At 50.8% G+C, this 19,592-nt stretch overlaps 1 protein-coding gene across 1 annotated transcript in view; it reads right to left on the bottom strand.

Moving 5' to 3' along the window:
* LOC125718442 (cAMP-dependent protein kinase type I-beta regulatory subunit-like) overlaps window positions 1-19,590 on the bottom strand; it is a 43,755-nt gene extending 24,165 nt beyond the window's left edge. The window contains exons 1-4 of the mRNA XM_048992296.1: window positions 18,416-19,590; window positions 17,631-17,817; window positions 9,274-9,444; window positions 5,789-5,880 (exon numbers count right to left, since the gene is read on the bottom strand). Of these exons, the coding sequence (XP_048848253.1) occupies window positions 5,789-5,880; window positions 9,274-9,444; window positions 17,631-17,804 (437 nt within the window). The 5' untranslated portion in view covers window positions 17,805-17,817; window positions 18,416-19,590. The remainder of the gene's footprint in view (window positions 1-5,788; window positions 5,881-9,273; window positions 9,445-17,630; window positions 17,818-18,415) is intronic.
* Between the last annotated feature and the right edge of the window lie 2 nt (window positions 19,591-19,592).

Genomic DNA, 19,592 nt, shown 5'->3' with positions numbered 1-19,592 from the left:
GTCAGAGGTGACCGGGGTCAGAGGTCAGGAGGCTTCCCACACTCCCCTGGGCTTCATCAGCTCCTCAATTTGTGCCCTTAATTGGAGGATTAAAACTTCCAGCTTTGTCCCAAAAATTCCACACATACTCGGATGTGTAGGGGGTATCAAACGTAGCTATTGTTGTCCTCGGCGTGACATTAATGGGACGGTCGCCGGTTTGCCAGAAATGAGTCATGACTCCTGGGGCCTCGCGTGTGACTCATCCCGTAACGGCGGACTGTGAGAAAAGCTCCCACCCCCTTTTTCCACAGACTGCTTCCGCCACCGGGGGGCACCGGGTGCCATGCGGCATCATGGGAGAAATGAGAGGGGAAAAAACACGACTCCTTGGCCTGGACTGAGAAAAGCGGGAAGAAGCCGGAACAGATGGTTCTGGCAGCCGCACTCACAAACCCCCCAGTGCCCCCACCCCCAACACACACACACACACACGGCATGATAAACCACAATATTAAGGAGTGATGACAACTCATCCTCCGACTTCACATCCTATTCCAGCTTAAATCAAAGAAAGCGACAAGGACCCCCCCCCCCCCCATCAACTGGTTCGTATCCCTCTGACCTTATTCAGAGTCCCTCCCCAATGCCATCCTCATCTTCCCGAAATTTCCCACCATCTTTCAATGCCGGAATGCGGAAGCTGAGGCAGAGCCCCCAAGTGGGACAAAGCCGCCAGTGCAGGACAGCGGTGGATGTAAGAGCTGCAGTAAGGCCGTTATCAGCTTAACCCTGGGCGGCTGGACCACAGCCTGGGTGATGTAATGCGATATAATGGACACAGTATCGCTTATGCAACGGCTCAGGTGTACCGTATCAGGACAGCAGGAAGTGAGGTTTTTAAAAAAAGCAACTGCAGCAAAACAAACATGCCACCGTGTGAACTTCTGATAGCGAGTTTATCGGACTCCTTTTCCTTTTTTGGTGAGCATTGTGCTGGCCACCTTCAGCAAGGAGATCAAGGTGGGATAGACCACGAAATCAAGTACATCTGGGCACAGCTGGGCCCACCTGGCCCTCAATGAGGACCTCCATAGCTCCCGCCCCCTCAACCCCGCGATACCTCACAGCTGCAGCCACTTTGGGATTATCTGCCCCCTTGTTTAATCTTATCACAAGTGCAGCCGTTTTTAAAAGCAACAAAGGCAAAGAAACTGGAAGAACAATTGGGATGACCCGCTAATGGCTCCGTGTGAAGATAAGAGACCACGAGGGGGCAAAACAAGCAGCCATGAAGAGTTTCTATCAAAGACCTACCTGCACAATCACACCTATGCCTCAGGTGTGTATTTATGCATGCACGTGTGTCTGCGTGCACCTACCGGGTACAGGTGAGACCACACAGCAAAAGTCTGTATGGGAAGGAGGCCATTACAATCATGCAGCAGATAGGGTTACGGCAGTAGGGCTGTAAGGGAACTGTGGTAGTAAGACAGGGAGATCATTATAGAGAGAGGATTACGGCAGTGAGACTGGGAGAGGATTACGGCAGTGAGACTGGGAGAGGATTACGGCAGTGAGACTGGGAGAGGATTACAACAGTGAGACGGGGAGAGGATGACGGCAGTGAGACTGGGAGAGGATTACGGCAGTGAGACAGGGAGAGGATTACGGCAGTGAGACTGGGAGAGGATTACGGCAGTGAGACTGGGAGAGGATTACGGCAGTGAGACTGGGAGAGGATTACAACAGTGAGACGGGGAGGATTACGGCAGTGAGACGGGGAGAGGATTACAGCACTATGGGGGGGGGGTCATCATAAATATTTATGACACTGAGACAGTAAGATGACTGGGGCAGTGTGACAGTGAGAGGATTACAGTATTTAGCGAGGATTACAGCAGCATTACAGAGGGAGTAGATAACTGCACTATGGCGATGAAAAGATTTATGGCAGTAAGACAGTGAGGCGATTATGGTAGTGCGACGGAGAGGATTACGGCAGTGAGACAGGGAAAATATTACAACAGTTGACAGGGTAGTGAGACAGGGAGAGGATTACAGCAGTGATGCAGTGAGAGGAATATGACAATGAGAAAGGGAGGATAACAGTAGTGAGACAGGAACAAGATTACGGTTGTGAGACAGCGAGAGTATTGCAACACTGAGACGAGGAGGATAACAGCTGTGACACAGGAAAAGGATTATAGCAAGCAGAGTGAGAGAATTACAGCAGAGAGAAAGGGAGACCATTACCATAATGAGACAAGGGCAGGATTGCAATAATGAGACAGGGAGGATTATGGCAGTAAGACAGGAAGAGGATTACCTTCCTGTGACTTAAAGAAAATTATGGCTGACAGACAGGGGTTGATTACTGCAGTGACAGAGATGTGAGACAGAGAGAGGATTACAGCAAAGGGACTGAGTAGGAATTATGGCAGTGAGACAGGGAGAGGGTTACAGCACTATGACAGTGAGACAGACACAGCACTATGGCAGTGAGACAGGGAGAGGGTTACAGCACTATGACAGTGAGACAGATACAGCACTATGGCAGTGAGACAGGGAGAGGGTTACAGCACTATGACAGTGAGACAGACACAGCACTATGGCAGTGAGACAGGGAGAGGGTTACAGTACTATGACAGTGCGACAGATACAGCACTATGGCAGTGAGACAGGGAGAGGGTTACAGTACTATAACAGTGAGACAGATACAGCACTATGGCAGTGAGACAGGGAGAGGGTTACAGCACTATGACAGTGAGACAGATACAGCACTGGCAGTGAGACAGGGAGAGGGTTACAGCACTATGACAGTGAGACAGATACAGTACTATGGCAGTGAGACAGGGAGAGGGTTACAGCACTATGACAGTGAGACAGATACAGCACTATGGCAGTGAGACAGGGAGAGGGTTACAGCACTATGACAGTGAGACAGATACAGCACTATGGCAGTGAGACAGGGAGAGGGTTACAGCACTATGACAGTGAGACAGATACAGCACTATGGCAGTGAGACAGGGAGAGGGTTACAGTACTATGGCAGTGAGAGGGTTACAGAACTATGGCAGTGAGACAGAGAGAGAGTTACAGTACTATGACAGTACTTAACAGGGTTACAGCAGTGAGAGAGAGAGGGTTACAGCACTATGGCAGTGAGAAGGTAATAGCATTGTTGCAGTGAGAGGGTTACAGCAGTATAGCGCAGACACATCAAAGAATACATTAGACACCTTCAGACCGTGTGCGAGAAACCACAAACGTCTCCTGCCCAAAGACATCCAATTAGTGAATCAACTGTAGTAAAATAATGCAATGAGCACCAACTGACATTCAGCTAATATCCTTTCACAGGAGACAGAGGTGCTAACTGGTTTCTGTGGTTGTAACTGCTATCGTTTGAAGCTTACAACTGCGACCACTGGAGAGCAGAACATGATGACACAATGGCACGGTGAACAGAGTTAAGCCCAGCAGTGAGATGCGGGTCAAACGCTGCAGTACCCACCTGTCTGCCTCACACTCTCAGCCTGTGCACTTTGCTTAGACCAGTTGTCATAGAAACCACCCTAGAGTCATCCTTATAGGACAAGAGGCAGAAAGAATGAGCAGGCTCTTGGGGCAGGGGGGGCGTGAGGGCGGGGGCCTTATGAGTCCAGAGGCAACAAGGCCCCCTTGTCCCAGTGGATAAGGTGTTTGCAGGCATCCTGCCAAATGGCCCCTTAGTGAGGGCAAAGCACCAACCAATGAAGATGCAGGAATGAGAAGCACGTCTCGGTGCCACCTCGGTGGGTCAGGTTACAGTGCTACCCGCGGGCCGCCGTGGGCTTCAAAATGGCGGCTTGTCTTTACAAGCATGACGTCAACCCTGCAACCCATTCTGACACTCATACACTAATAAGACTCAGATAACGTGAACCAACCACATGAATCAAAGTAACGACAGCAAGCACTTGGCAGTGTCATATCCAGGCATCTGCCGTCAGAACCTCTCTGACCATACTGTCTTCCTGTAAGTGGGAACCATGCACTGCCAGATGTAAACACTGAGCGATGGAGCCCTCAGGGCTGCCGAAACTGAGATGGACTCCATGAGGGACATCACTGCAGGAATAAAAATTAAAAATGAGGTACCCTACCCATCACCCCCCCCACTACAGCGGCACAAAGAACGACCTTATTGCCTTTCCAGCAGTCGTTACAGGGATGAGAATTTAATACAGCGATAATGGGGAGAACAAATTTGAGCTGTTCAGCTTACATAACCGCTGAGTGAGTAATGATTCGTGATGTTTCCTTCACACGGCACGGCCTGCCAGGGCGCTGACTCACAGCGACGGATGGACCCATCCCGGCGACGCGCCAGCCAATCACGACTCCTCGGCCACCGCCATTTCACGCCCCCCTGGACGGGAGGCCGTCCAATCACAGGAGGCCGACTCTAACATGCTGTTGCCAACCGACCCGCGCAGTCCGGTCCGTGTTTAAGCTGCACTTAACTCTGCTTCGCGAGTACAGAACGTGCCGCCGGTCCACTCCCACATCACTCAAGCGGCGGCCGCCAGAAAACTCGACGGAAGCATTTCTGTGGATGAAATAAAGCCCCCGGACTCCTGGGGTAATAGTCAGAGGCATTAGGGCAAGAATATTAGATATCACAGGGCACGGGCAGCCATCGATACTGCCAGGGCAAAACAGCAGGAGGAGCAGCCCAGGGCCCACCGGAGACGCAATACGGCAGCTGTCCTGGATGGGAGCCATCCTCAGCAAAGTACAGGCTCACATCTGCACAAAGTTTAAGCCACATCTCCTGCCGCCCTCTACGGGGGTCACACGGGGGTGCCACCTGTCCCCGTCTGGCGAGATGCAGGTCGATGCCCAGGAAGTACCAATTTACCGCAGCTCCTGTGTTTGTAGTTTTGTGTTTTACACCCACATGGAGTCGTGGTGCAGGTTTGCCACGCTCTGCCCCACTGAGGAAGCCCCACCGGCTGGCACCTGCCCTTACCAAGGAGGCGAGGTGCTCCATTTCGCCACGGTGATGAAATCCGCCACTGTAATCTGCCGGCGGGGGCAGCGCCTCGCAATCCAACCCGTGCGGTAAATTGTCAGCCGACGAAAGGATGGGAAAAAAATTGCTTTTTTTCTGGGAAGCTTCCACATGACCCCTCCGCCCGCCTTGCCCCCCCCCCCCCCCCCCCCCACTCTGGGCGGCTCCTGGCTTTTCCCTCAATGCTGTGCTCAGCTGCACAAATGGATTCTCCTCAGCAGTGAAACTGGACTCCTCTGCAGATGGACACACCTGAGCAGTGTTTCCCACAGCCTGGCACGGTGGTTCAGCCAGTGCCGAGCGGGGGGCGGGGGGCGGGGGGGGGGGTCTGCATTGCTGTTTCGCCATGGCAACATCCCTGACACTCATCAGTCCCTCAAATAATAAAAAGCGAACTGAATCGCTGCATTCCGCGCCACGCAAATCCCCAGACAGCCGCGCTACAGCCACTTCATATTATCAGACTGCATGCTCATCTGTCTCTGCCACCCCAGTTACCAGGGAAATTGGCGACAGTGTTTTCACAACAGTGCCCCCTCCCTGCCCATCTGTGAGCACCCCGCCCCACCCCTTTACCGCCCTGACCATAAGTATGGACGATGGGTCTTAAAGTCAAAAGCCCACACAGACTCCCACATTCCTTGAGAAAGGAGACTCCTTTCCAGAAGACGCCTCAGGACTGCAAGCAGCTGTTATTCACCTTTTCCGGAAAGAGCCGCGGAGACCCTGTGGGCGGAGTTAACGGCCTACCTCCTCTCGTTGTCGTCGAGATGAGCGAAGAGCACGTTCTTGGATATGGCCTTGGCCAGAGCCGTCATGGTCTTGTAGTCCTTGGGGATCACCTGCAGATAGGAAGGTAATGGGGGCTTCTGAGGACCACGAGGGCTCTATCTTACATACACACACAGGTTTGTAATTATATCTTTGTGGGGACTCTCCATTCTATTAGCAAAACACAATGTATTATAAACCTAATCCACACACACACACACACACGAACATGCATGAACACACACGCCCGCACACACACACACACACTGGGAGTAGCAGTGGCCCCTCTACCTGTGGAGCTGCATGCTTTGTGAGCATGTGATGGCAGTATGTACCAAGCCTGTGTGAATGCTTTATGTACCAAGCATGTGATGGCTGTATGTACTTAGCATGTGACGGCTGTATATAGGTGTATATGGGTTTATGTACCAAGCGTTAGTGATGGCTGTATGTACCCAGCATGTGACGACTGTATGTACCCAGCATGTGACAGCTGTATATACCGATGGCTGTATGTACCGAGCACGTGACGGCTGTATGTACCTAACGTTGTATGTACTCAGCATGTGACAGCTGTGTGTACTGAGTGTGTGACGGCTGTATGGACCGACGGCTGTATGTACCGACGGCTATATGTACCAACGGCTGTATGTAACGAGCACGTGATGGCTGTATGTACCGAACGTTGTATGTACTCAGAATGTGACAGCTGTATGTACTGAGTATGTGACGACTGCATGTACCGAGTATCTGATGGCTGCATGTACCAAGAATGTGACGGCTGTATGTACTGAGTATAAGTGGCGGCTCACAGGAAACACGGAGTTCTGAGACAATCTGTCACTGTGGTGAGCAGCTTTGCATGCAATCAGCCGATCTGCTCCCCCCACCCACTCATATGGAGGATTTCAATACTGGGAGGTGGATTAAACACACTGCAAAACCCCTCCACCAGGACGCAACTACAGAGGTCCGGCCCAGCCTGCATATTAGGATATTAAGAGCGACATTCTGAGGGGGGGCTGAATGAAAAGATGGGGGAGGGTGGTGTTGTTCAGAACGACAGCAGAGTGCAGTCAGGCTTTAATTAAGTTGCAGCAACAGATGTCTCACCACGAAGAAGCCTGGAGTGTGCACAGAAATATGGATATTTATATATCAGAGAAGGTCCTGTGGTGGGAGCCTGCTCTCTAAACCCTGCATGCTTAGCGCGCATGTGCGTGCGTGTGTGTGTATGCGGGCGTGTGCGTGTGTGCATGTATATGGCTCCATTATGCATAAGCTGCAATAAGGGTGTTGGATAGGAGCCCCCATCCAGCCGGGAAAATCACCTGCTCGCGAATAAGCCCTGAAAAGAATCTTCTGGGTCATCAGAACCTGAGGTCACCTTTATGCAGCCAGTATATATGCACTATATACGGGGAGCCACATGGTACGAAAAAAGGGGAAAGACCGGAAGCATAGCCTGTGATGCAGGCTGTCAGAATCCGGCGATATGTGACGGAAAGATGTGGCAACACACCCCAGTGCCAGTCCCATGAAGTAAGCATACCACCTTCAGATCACTGCAGTGCTGTACCGCTGACCTCTGCAGGCTGGGCTGCTGGGCTTGGGTTGGGTGGGGGGGGGCGACTGATTAAACATGCAGCCCCCATCACAACCCAACTGACAGAAAATGTTGCGCCGCTGCAACGGTAAACATCTCCCAAGCCAATCGTGAGAAGCTGGGAAGCCAGGCACTGACTTCGCAGCTGCACTGAATAGGAAACTGGAACCGATCTCTACACAGACCACAGACAGAGTGACAATCCGCAGCCCTGAATCAGCAATGCAGCTCTTAGTGACGCCGCCGATATTCAATTAATATTCAAATTAATGCAGAGGCTTGAAGGAATAAAGAAACGAATGGAACTGGCATCTGAAGGCATTTAAAAAATTAAAAAAAAAATTAAAATTAAATTAAAAAAGTAAACATGCCAAAAGTCTCGTATTTTGCTTGGTTACTTATGGTTAAGGTTAGGGCTGAGTAGGGGGTAGGGTCATCGTGCTGGTATTAGAGTTTTCCCTATAGATATCAATGGAGAGTCCTCACAAAGATTAACCTGTGTGTGTGTGTATGTGTGTGTGTGTGTGTGAGAAGAGAAGTGGAAGTCAGCCTCCACGTCATCTTTCATCTGCAGTTACCACACTGCAATTTGGGTATCCATGGCTCATTATAAACTAATTAGGCCAGTGTCATATTAATCACGTTTTAATGAGCGCGACCACAACCCGCAGAACAAACCCAGTGCTTGAGGAATAACAACTCAAAAGATGGATTCACTGTCCTGCTCTGGGTTCCCATCTGTACTCGTATTACATTTAAGGCGTTTTACTCCAAAATGAGGAAACTCTGAGGATCCTGGAAGGTTTGACACCTCGTTCCCAAACTTAAAAACTGCTTTCCTGTTACCGTATTTTTCGGACCATAAGACGCACCTAGTTTTAGAGGAGGGAAATGAAGAAAAAAAAGATTCTGAACCAAATAGTGTCCTAAAATATTTTATGTCAACCATGTCAAGTGAACAGTAGTCAACAGCAGTATTAAGTATTAACCATTATCACTGTCATTAACAAATAAAGTCAGTAAAAACCAATAAAAGTACAAAAAAACAAGGAGACACTTCAGTAACAAAATACGATAGACTTTCATGTGTATGAATGAGCCATTGACACCTGGCCACATCCCTCCCCCTTTTATGGCGCTGATGGGGATGTATCTGGTTCGTGTTTCATCGTTGCGTTGTTCAGCAAATTACCATGCGAATGCGATTTGAATACGCGGAAATGCGGCTATTTAGAATGCGAATAGCGATCTTCAGGTGAGGGCGGCACTACACGCCCCGATGCAGGTAAAACAAAGAAAGGTGACATGGTTTACTTTTTTGCTAATTTAACCTAATCTTAAAAACTGTAATACTTCCGACAATTGACGTTTCGAAAAGAAGACAGATTACGGATTTAGTCTGCGTTTTTTTCATGATTCTACATTAGGATTTCAGCGAGATTCAAACTGAAATAGACGCGAAAAGTACGCTGCATCGCCGACGATGCACTCGACCCCAGAGGGTTCGAGAGCATGTGAGCAGAGCAATATTCGGACCATCAGAAGCAGTGACTTTTTCTCCCCACTTCTGGGGAGAAACACTCCGTTTGTAAGAAAGTACCATTTCTGTGAACTTTTTGGGCAAATTTTATCTAAAGTTCTTCATTGCATTACATGAGGACTGAACGAGTTTTGGTTCCTGACACCGTAACATATGAGAAGGAAGCCTGACATTGGTGGTTTCATCTCAAAAAGAACCAAAAAATAGACTGTTTTGGGCATTTTCTCTTCAATTGAGGGGTTCCTCAAGGCTCTGCTCCGGGTCCATTTAGCGACTGAAATGACGGCGTTCGTCTGGCTTGTGCCTGGCCCGGCCTACCTTTCTGACGTAGCTGACAGCATCCTCCTCTGTATAAACCTCGGCGCTGACTCCACCACGCCGGCGCCTGGCTTTTACCACTGGGTTCGGGGGGGGCGGGGACACCTCGTCGTCGTGGGAGTCTGACTGCGAGTTGGACTTCTGGCGCGCCAGGATCTGTTTGCATTCTTCCTGTGATGGGAATAAAAAAAAACATTAAAGCAGAAGTAGACACATGCCACTATGTGAAAAACAAATGTATAAGGAGCTTCTGAGCCCTGTGGTGAGCGGTAATACCATGGTAAACATCGGAATCTTCAGTACATACATGAAATAAACAGAATCTCTTCTTGAACGGATCATTTGGCTGGTTGCAGGCTTTGGCGGTGCAGTCTGGGCTGGGACCCAAGCACTTTGCCATGTGTTTGATATTCCACCGTAATAAACTCTACCAATCCGACAGATTTAAAATGAAACGGGCTGCATAATTAAGCAATTGTTCAGTCATTCATTCCGCTTTTATACCACTTGTGCTATACAGGGTCACTGGGGTCTAGAGCCCATCCCGGAAACAACAGATGCGAGGCGGGGAACAGCCCAGTATGGAGCCGCAGCCAATCACAGATTCCATTATGAGGGTGAAAAGGTGGACAGTACTGTGGAACGTTACACCAACATGCATTACAATAAAATGCTGAGAGTTAAAAAAAAATAATAAACCCTCAGGTGAAGCTTAAACAGGCAACTGAGTACACAAAGCTAATTAGTGCGAACAAGCTATAAAAGTGCTGCTTATGAGTCTTAACGTTTCTAGTTTAGCCACTTTCCCATTTGCATGTGACACAAAAGCATGTGACCGCGCTCACCAGGCCGACAGCGTCAGCGGCAGGGGGGGCTACAGCTGGCGCAGCCCGAATCACTGCCTCAGCAACACCGCCCGTTCGATCGCCCTTCCCTGCCTTTCAGCCAGCTGCACCTCCCAGCCCCCTCCCCCCCCTTGGGGCAGGTGCTCTGCCATGGAGGCTGCGCTGCCTGAAAATGACGACTCGCTGCCTGCATACGACGACTCCCTGCCTGTAATACATCCCTGGCACAGAAGTCACACACGGCACGTCCGGAGGCCACCGAGCTTCTCGTTTTGCACCAACTTCACCAAGTCACACAGCACCCCACCACACAGAATTAACACCCAACCGTACAGCCACAACCAGACACACGCATGCGGCCCGAAAACGGCGACGCGGACTGGCGGCGCTCTGATCGCCTCCCGAGTGAAGCCTGCTGCACTAGTCCGCGGCAGAATCGACGACAGCTTTACCATGCTCGCCCGGCCCTGTGACTCCCTGCCGAGGTGGGCCGCCCCGTCCGAGCTACGAACCGGCCGGGCCGCCCGCCATCCTGGCAGCTCGGGGCATGTAGCTCGTCGTAGGGGGGCACGTGTGCGTATGCGCCGCCGTGCGTGCAGCCGAGCGTGAGAACGCACGTGTGCAGACGTCTGAGATCACCCGCTCGCTCTGCTGACAGAAACTCTGACGGGAGAAGGATGAATGAATAAAGGATGAAGGAATAAAGGATGAAGGAAGAGCACGGGAAGATCCCGCTTCCCTCACCGCGTTCCTGCACCAGTCCCTCTCTCCGGCTCTCCCTCTCTCTCTCCCCCCCCACACACTCTCTCACTCTGATTGCGCACAAACACACGCGGTTGCTTCCTCGGTTGCCATGACAACGGGCATCGTTACATTTCTCCGCTGGAGTGCAAAGTCATGAGGAAATTGCATGGAGCGTGCACACGCACGGAAGACGCACGTGCAGCGGCGACACTGTCAGGGAAGTAAGACGGGCAAACTGCACGACGACGCAATGCTAACAGCAGCTAAGCTGAGCACCGTGACAGGCAGCCCCATAGAGAGAGTCGCCTGCGGACCTTGTTTAATTAACGGGCTCCTCGCCACGTCACCTTCGGATCCCACACCGTCACCATACGCTCACCGCGCCTGTGCTTTCCCCACTGTCACCATCCACAGGGCGGGGTGTGTAACTGACAGCCTATCGGGTTAAACCCCCTGCAGAAGGACGGTACAACCGCCACCCCCCCTTCAACGGCAGGTAGTGGAAGTCACCTTGAACGTCTGTCACGGTGCAGCGAGCCCATAACTGCTGGCCTGGCCTTGGGCGGTAGCCGTCTCGTCAGCAAAAGCGTCCCGGAAAACAGAGTGGACACGTCCCCACAGCATTCCCTTCTGTTTTTAACTAAAAGCCAGGAAGTAACTGTAAAGTACAACTGCTGTGTTTGGCTCATTTGGGCCTTAGAGTCCCCGCAACGATTCAACGATTCCTGTTATGCGCCTGGGCCTGAGTGTGCTATAAGGTCAAAGAGCACACATCCCCAGGAAAGGCCGAGATGTCCTCCACACACACACCGATACAAAACACACACAAACTCTCTCTCCGCTTTATAATGCGACACTAGCTTATCCCTGGAACACAGAACTCCAACAAGGGGACACCGATATCTGTGAAACCACAACACAGACAAAGAGCTACTAGAGGTTAAAGGTTAAGTGAGGTTGCACAAAGAGGAGAGAGGTTCCTCAATCCATAATCAATGATGTTGACAGAATCGGAGGGTGGACTTTCCCTGACGGAGCAGAGTGATCCATCATGGTTATGGAACCTTCCGGAGGGTCCGCATCTGCCTGCCCTCGTGATGACACCCCCAGGTACCCAAGAGGAGCTCTGCTGGACTATACCTGCAGTACCGACTGCAGGAAGACGAGCAGCAGCCTGGCTGACGTGCCGGAGATGGGTGCTGCAAGGTCCGATCTTTATGAATGAAATGCACAAAGTGACCCCGAAAGGCTCCTGCAACCCTCAAACCCGCAGCCGGTGCCCCCAGCAGAGCCCGTGGGTCACTGCAGGACCTCCTGGTGCTTTTCTGGTGCATGCATTTCACTGCACAACTCTTACTGACTAACGATGGCAGATCAGAAATACCAAGGGGGTCAGCCTGGAGGCAGGAGGACGGAAGAGCGGAAGAGTGTAAAGTGCTACAGGGTCCCTGTATTTACTTCATATTAAACCAGTCAATGGGATTATTGGGATTCCTAAAGCTGTGATTCTTATGACCAGAGCTGAGAAAGCCAGGAAAGAGGGATGGGAGAAAAGCGGAGACAGACATGAGCAGGGATCGGGAAAAGTGCAGACGAAGGGCAAGGGGCTGGGGTGAAGCAGTGCATGATGGGATATTACCCCGGTGCGACCGCAGGTGCTTCCTGCTTAACTCGGAGAGGAAGGACTGGGAGCCGTAACCGAGAACACGGTACTAAGCCACCTGCCTTCAACACGCACACAGGCGCGCACACACACACACACGCACATGCACACACACAAACATGCGTGCACACACACACACGCACGCACACATACACATGTGGACACGCATAGACACACACACGGCATTACCAGCACACAATCCTCCCCACAATCCTTATTGCAAAGCCCTAAGAGAGGGGGGTCAGTGTCGAAGGTGGTGGGATATCCACAGTACTGCTACTGGGAGGAAGACACGGGGGCTTCTAATCTGAGGGCAGGTAGGGGGCACAGGCTGAGTGCCCAAGTGGCCCTAGCACTCAGCTGCACAGCCCCCCCGCACCCTCCCCGTAACGCAGAGATGAAGCATATCAGGTGTCCGGAGACTGACTGTCATAGCGCCACCTTTAATAATCACCCCAGGGTTGCTTCTCTAGAAGGCCATACGGCCCTCAAACAGCTGAGCAGTCTGCTGAGGCGCGGATGCGGGCTCACCGGTGCCACTCGCGTTTGGATGGACGGGCACGTCCAGCGCTACGTCACCAGAGAAGCATTGTACCATGGGGACAGCAGCAGGTACAGACGCCAGGAGTGACGAGCTGCCTTCAGAGGACGAGTCAGACACGCTGCTGCATCGGCAGCATCCGGCCGCAGTCAGTGCCTCCGGTGGGCTCAGCTGCCAGCACGGCGATGTCCGGCTTTAACAGAGATCAGAAACCCTTAATGCTCTGCCGTCTCACGCTAACTCTAACAGGGATCAGCCCCTGATGAATTAACCAGTAGAAGCACCCCATTCTATACCAGGTCATCCACTCCGAGAGCTCCTGGCAATCACATGACCACACTCATCTAGGTGTTTCGTCCAATCACACCACAGAAAATGAAAGCACTTCCCTAATGCCATCCAATAAAGGAAGGGGTGGGTAAATCAGCAGGGATGCACACCAAAGGTATCTGAGCGAGAAGGGCTACGTGACGGAGCTTATCGCGGCTCAGTTCTTTGATCAGAAGGGCGACCAAAGACTCAGCGTGAAGCTTCGTATCCACGCGACTGACGCCGTTCAGCTTCTTTAAGATGCAGCAGATTCACATTATCAGCCACGATGCATTTTTCTTTCTCTCAGCCACCAGGAATTCATTTCAAAGAGCATTTTACTTTCACGCCGGCGGCCCTCGTTCTGAACCGCCTTTGCGACGGCCGGCGAATGGGCAGAGACTGTTCCGGATGCGGCTTCGCGGGGCTGCCAGACGGTCGGACGGAGAGGAGCTCCCTGAGAGGCTGGGCGATATCCTGTCGCCTAGGTTACGCTAACGTATCCGGCTCTGTGGGGGGTGGGGGGGGGGTGTGAGCAGGTCGAATCTCACGTCACTAGACAGCCGGGGTGGGGGGCGGGGTGTAGAGAGAGGGAAGTACAGACAGAGAGGGAGGGAAGGCGACGGTTATGAGATATATTTTTAATGTTTTCATTTTTCGATGTATGATTATTTAAAAGATTCCTCTCTGCCCACTTTCCCCCCCCCCCCCCCCCCCCCCCCCCAACTATCGGCCGAAAACAGCAAAATGCAGCAAAAGCTCATTCTAAACAGCTAATCAAGTACCAGGTTACCTAGAGGGTATTGGTTTAAGTCCCAAAAGGATCCATCTGCTGCAGTGACAGGGTGAGCGAAAGAGCAGACAAAGGAGAAAGGGAGTAAAGGAAAGAAAAAGGGAGCAGAGAAAAGGAAGAAGGATGGAATGGGGGCCCGGCTCTCAGTCCAGAGTAGATCTGAGCAAGAATTAAATGTCAAAACACAGTGACTCACAGCAGAGTGTGATTTAAGCCCCCATGTGGGGGGGGGGTAACTCTCCTGAAAAAGTAAATCAACTGAGACGAACAGGAGTAACACCAACTGTGCAGTGTTGGTCATCAGTCCCAGGTCGACGCTTAGCCGGGCCTAACCACGGGCCGTGCATTTCGGCACCAGAAACCAGCAGCCGGTACCATTCCACTGGGCCAGAACAGTCTGGCTGCTGAGAGAAAGCAAGGACTGGGACGGAATCACAGTATAACTTAAGATGGGAAGTAAGAGCCACCACTTCTGTGGAACCATGACCCCTCCCCCAAGCCAAAGGCCAAGGTCAAAACAGAGAGAGAGAGAGAAAGGGAAAGAGTGGGGGCGAGAGAAAGAGAGAGAGAGAGAGAGAGAGAGAGAGAGAGCAAATTCACCAATGGAGGATCAGTCAATATGATCCATACAGAAGCCATGGTGTCTTCCCACATAAGTCCCAGAATATCTGCATCTCCGTTATCAACAGCAGAAGAGCGCGAGGCACTAGACAGCTGCTGAGGCCCAATGATCATAACTAAATAAAATAGAAATAAATGAGTCACATGGGGAGCGAGGCACCACCCCCCAGCACCGTGCCGTCAAAGAAGCATAACGGGGTGGTGGCGAGGCACAGGCCACGCCCACAGACATGAGGCCAGGAGCTGTCAGGGGAGCAGGCTGGGGGGGCAGGCACCACTGTGGCTAACGGCCCACAGCCTCCAAACTGTGAAAAGGAAACTGATAACAAACAAAGAAGAGCCTGGGGATCCCCCGAGCAACAGGACACGCCCCCCTCCCCCCAGCACATGTGGCTGTGATACCCATCTCAGCATCGGCATGACCAGCAAGACGAGTGACCACGCTGCTCACGGCACTGAATCCGGATTACCACTCAAACAGCCCGTTGTCTAGAATCACATGTGGGGGCTAAGGAGCTGGGGATCAAAGCTTATTTCATAGTGCCGTCCTCTGTCAAGCGGAGGGGGGGCATGGATTTGTATCCTGCGGTCACCGTCACTCGGTCACACGCCAGCTCACCGTCTGCCCGGCCCGGTCCTGACAAGCCGATAAACAACAACAAAACCAGCATCGTACATGTCACTTCGCTTAGCATTAGTAACCATGGCGACAGGCAGCATTTTAAGGCTGTGAGATTCGCCGCAGTAGCATGATGCTCGACGGCTGTGTGTGCGAAGCGTCCAGGGCTGGGGACTTGGGGACTTGGGGACTAGGGTACCCCCCCCCCCTCCATACAGGAAGGCTGACCGATGGCTCTACACCGGCAACAACACAGGAGCAAGTCTAGGAATCGACCCTCAAGGACGGCTCAGCCCCCAGGACGACATCAATAAAGGGATTTAGAGACACGATATTTCAGGGGGGCTGAAGCCCAGTAAAAGGGCCCAGAAAGACCTCTGTCATGGTGAATGACAGTAAGTGTGCTCCCTGCTATAGACCGGCATCCAACAAGGCTGGACCTTTCCCCTGTGCTTATCCCCCCGACACAGACACACACACACACACACACGCACACCCACACCCACACCCACACACACATACGCACAGCCACTCACACACACACGCATACATACGCACAACAAAACACGCACACACACACGCACACCCACACACACACACACACACACACACCCCAAAACAGGATAAGTGGTAGAAAGTTGGATACCTTTTATTTTTAATCAGACTAAAACAGTCTACAACTTATTCAAAAACAGAGGAACCTAAATTCCCAGCCGTATGACGCCTGTGTGTGGATTCGCGGCGCACAAACGTTACATAGACTGGTATGACAGGCAGCTGGGGGGTAAATCTGCAGCATGTAAGGAAATACAGGAATTCACGCTGCATTTTATTTTTCATTTCTGTAATATATGGAATATAGCAACGTCTCTCAACTGCACCCCCAGTGGTCCGCAGCTTGGTGGAATACTGGCCACGGACTGGTAGCGGTCAGCAGACCAGTTTAACCTAAGTACCCTAAGACCACCATGAGCAGTTCTCTGTCTGTCGTAGAGGTAATAAAGAAGCCTGCAGATAAAACAGCGCGATGCTGAAAGCAGCCAGTCACATGGCACAAGGACAAATCATCTTCCACAGCATTTCAAGGATAATAAAACAATTACATGTAAAACCAAATGAGTGGCAGGCTCAGTTAAGCACCCCCATGCTTATTTAATCCCTCCGTCCTGATTTAAAGGTCCCGCACCCCCCCCCCCCGCCAGCTCCCTGTTTGTGCAGGGCAAAGGAGAGCTGTCCTTAATTTCAGCGTCTGTGCCCACGAGCAGAGTCACGTTGGTGTCATGCTGATGTCACACTGTGCCTGTCCCCCCACCCCCACGCTGGCTGGGCCGCCTCTCCCGCCCACGTACCGCACACGCCCCTGCGGGACACAGGACACAGAGGACCTTTTATATGTGCACCTGCAGTGCTGCTGGCCGCCCTGCCCATTTGTCCCGCGTGTGTCGTGCCCTGAGCTCTCAGCTCCCTGATTAAAGGTAGCCAGATAAAATACTCACCCCCCCCCCCCAAGTAAACCATGCTTTAAAAAAAATCACACATACATCCTGTATGTCAACCTGGCCAGCAATGATACACATTGTCATCATTAAATAAATAATCCTACATATATACTTCCTATGGTGTTTCTTAAACAAAAAACACATCTCGACATATCAAACGTCTGAGACTGCTCCATTGCTCAAATCAGCCCCTCACCTATAGCACTATACGCTCCAATGTCACAGTCAAAAGTCTGTCACACACCCCCAGATCGATGAGCAGCTCAAATGACATTAAAAACAAACACACACACACACACACACATAGCAACAGGCAGCATGTGCAGAGTCTCTGGTACCTTAAGCAGCAGCTGTTTTTGATGAGGATAAATTCAGAACAAAATTAAAAGAAAAAATCTTCACAAAGGAGAGAGACACGTTGTTAATAATTGTTGCATCTTCAAACATGCAGGAAAATATTCCTGACAACTGGACTAATAAAATATGAAATTAATTTTTTATCTGCATTTCACATTCGCTCAAAGGCTTAAAATACAGCAAACAGCCTCAGTTAATCGGAAGAAATGGCTTACACATAAAACAGCTAAAAAAAGGCAACAGTTAATTTTAACAGTTCAAGCTAACAAACGTGAGCCCCAGCACAGACGATGTGAGAACAGGCAGAGGCGCATCGCGCACGGACGGACCGACGGACGGACGGAGGAGCCGCAGCACGGCGCCCACCTTCTCCAGCTTCTCGAAATGCTCCCGCAGGAACTTCAGGGGACAATCGGGCTTGGCTATACACAGGTTCACGATGCACTCCTTCAGGATCTGCTGGATGTTATGCTTCTGCACGAAAATCTCGCAGCCCTTTAGACTCTCATCTTCTTCCACATTGGAGGAGGAGGTGGCCATCTTATCTCTGCTGCTGAAAAAGAGGAGGGGGATTGCGTTCACTGGAAATTCACCCCTTCGCTCACCCACAAACAAATGCAGCTTTTCTGCCTTTGACTTTAAAGTGTCAGGTGAAAGTGATGCCTCTCTGCCTGTCACCTGCTTGTTGATGATTGACACAAATTGTAGCGCAGCCCGAAAACATTTAACATTCTGAAACTTAAAAATCTATTTCGATATATGTTAATGTGACAAGCCGGTAAAGCATCTTGCTACAAAACCATCCTGTTGGCACCATTAATGAAGTCAATAAAACACATAACACCCCACGACTTTAATTATGCTCATATCTCAGATCGTGGTTGTATGGATCAGTGGGCAAAGAAAATATCACTGATTGCTAAACTGCCGATAAACCAATCAGTTAATAAGCGTTTATAAAGATGCACATACACCAGTCTTAGCTACTTCCGCCATTTAAGTCAAAACAAATATTGCCGCTATGATGTACACGAATTCATGCAGCTACCGTCATATCTACATTCTATATACAGTTCAGCTTTCTGATGAGATAGTGAGACCTAAGTGGTGCCTGTTAGCAGGTTGCGCTCTCCCTAACATTTGCACATTACCCAGGGAATGTCTCCCCTTCGCCGGTAATACCCCAGACGTCGGCGCGCCTCGTTACTGTGCACAGCTCGGGGTGATCAGGCGCTGAAGGAGGAAGAAGAGGAGGAGAGAGACGCACAGACCGCGGATGCTGGGGGCTGCGCCAGCATCCAGGAGGTGCGCATCACCGGCAACCGTTCGCTTTCGGCGTGCCGAAGCCCCTAGCGAAGCTCCCTGTATCTCCTTACCGTTATGCCGTGGGATGCTTTCCGGCGACGCGGGGGATCCTCAGTAAAGCTGCTGGCTCCGCTCAGCTCGCGCTGAATCCGTACCTATGACGTCAGTCCGCCGCACCGCTACTTTCTCGCGACCGGCGAGGGCTGCTTCAGCCCCGTCTTGGGTATTTACTGCGCAAGGCTGCCGTCCGTGTTCTCGAGCCTCTTTCTGTTCCTGTTTATATTCTAATGTGCTTTTTTCCCCCCGCGCCACGTGCTGCCAGACCTAGGGTAGTTACTGTTTTGCGTCAGACTGAGTATTTGTCTAAACTCTAGGGCAGCGTGGAGGTCGGCCTATAGCCAAGCAAAGCTGTAGATGTAAAGGATGAGGGGGACATAGATGCCACGCAATCATGCAATTCGCAAGACTGTATGTGACAGCTTCATTTCCAATGTGTGTACAAGTAAAATATGAAATATGAAACCGTCGTGCTGATTCATTCTTCAGGTGGAAGATTAAATCATGTTTACTTCATAGATAAATAGACAAAATGTACTAAGAATATTTAAAGATACTCTAAAATAACACTGATAGATTATATTAAGATAACATTTTTAAAAGAAGAAAGTACGTTGGTCTGTTTTTGGTTTCCAGTGGTATTTGTAATATAATGAAGTCTCATAGAGATACTGAGGCTTAATTTTACATTATTCTAAATCCCTGCTATCGTTGACTTGGCTTACAATGCAGTCTATTCCTTTCTTGTTTATATCATCTTTATGGCGAATTACAGGACGAAACTGTACTGTAATGAAGCCTAACTCTGCTCTCACAACTTGAGGCTAGATAATGACTTACAGGTCACTTTAGGCAATAAATGGCATTATTCATACTAAATTAATATCGAAATGCAAAAGCATGAATAAAAACAAAAAACGCGATTTAAAACCACACATCATATGCATCAAACAGCGAACCATATAC

This window comes from Brienomyrus brachyistius, chromosome 22 (assembly GCF_023856365.1).
Source record: "Brienomyrus brachyistius isolate T26 chromosome 22, BBRACH_0.4, whole genome shotgun sequence".
NCBI classification, from domain to species: domain Eukaryota; kingdom Metazoa; phylum Chordata; class Actinopteri; order Osteoglossiformes; family Mormyridae; genus Brienomyrus; species Brienomyrus brachyistius.
Note: the sequence above shows the minus strand (reverse complement) of the source record. Positions and strands in the feature narration are given on the sequence as shown.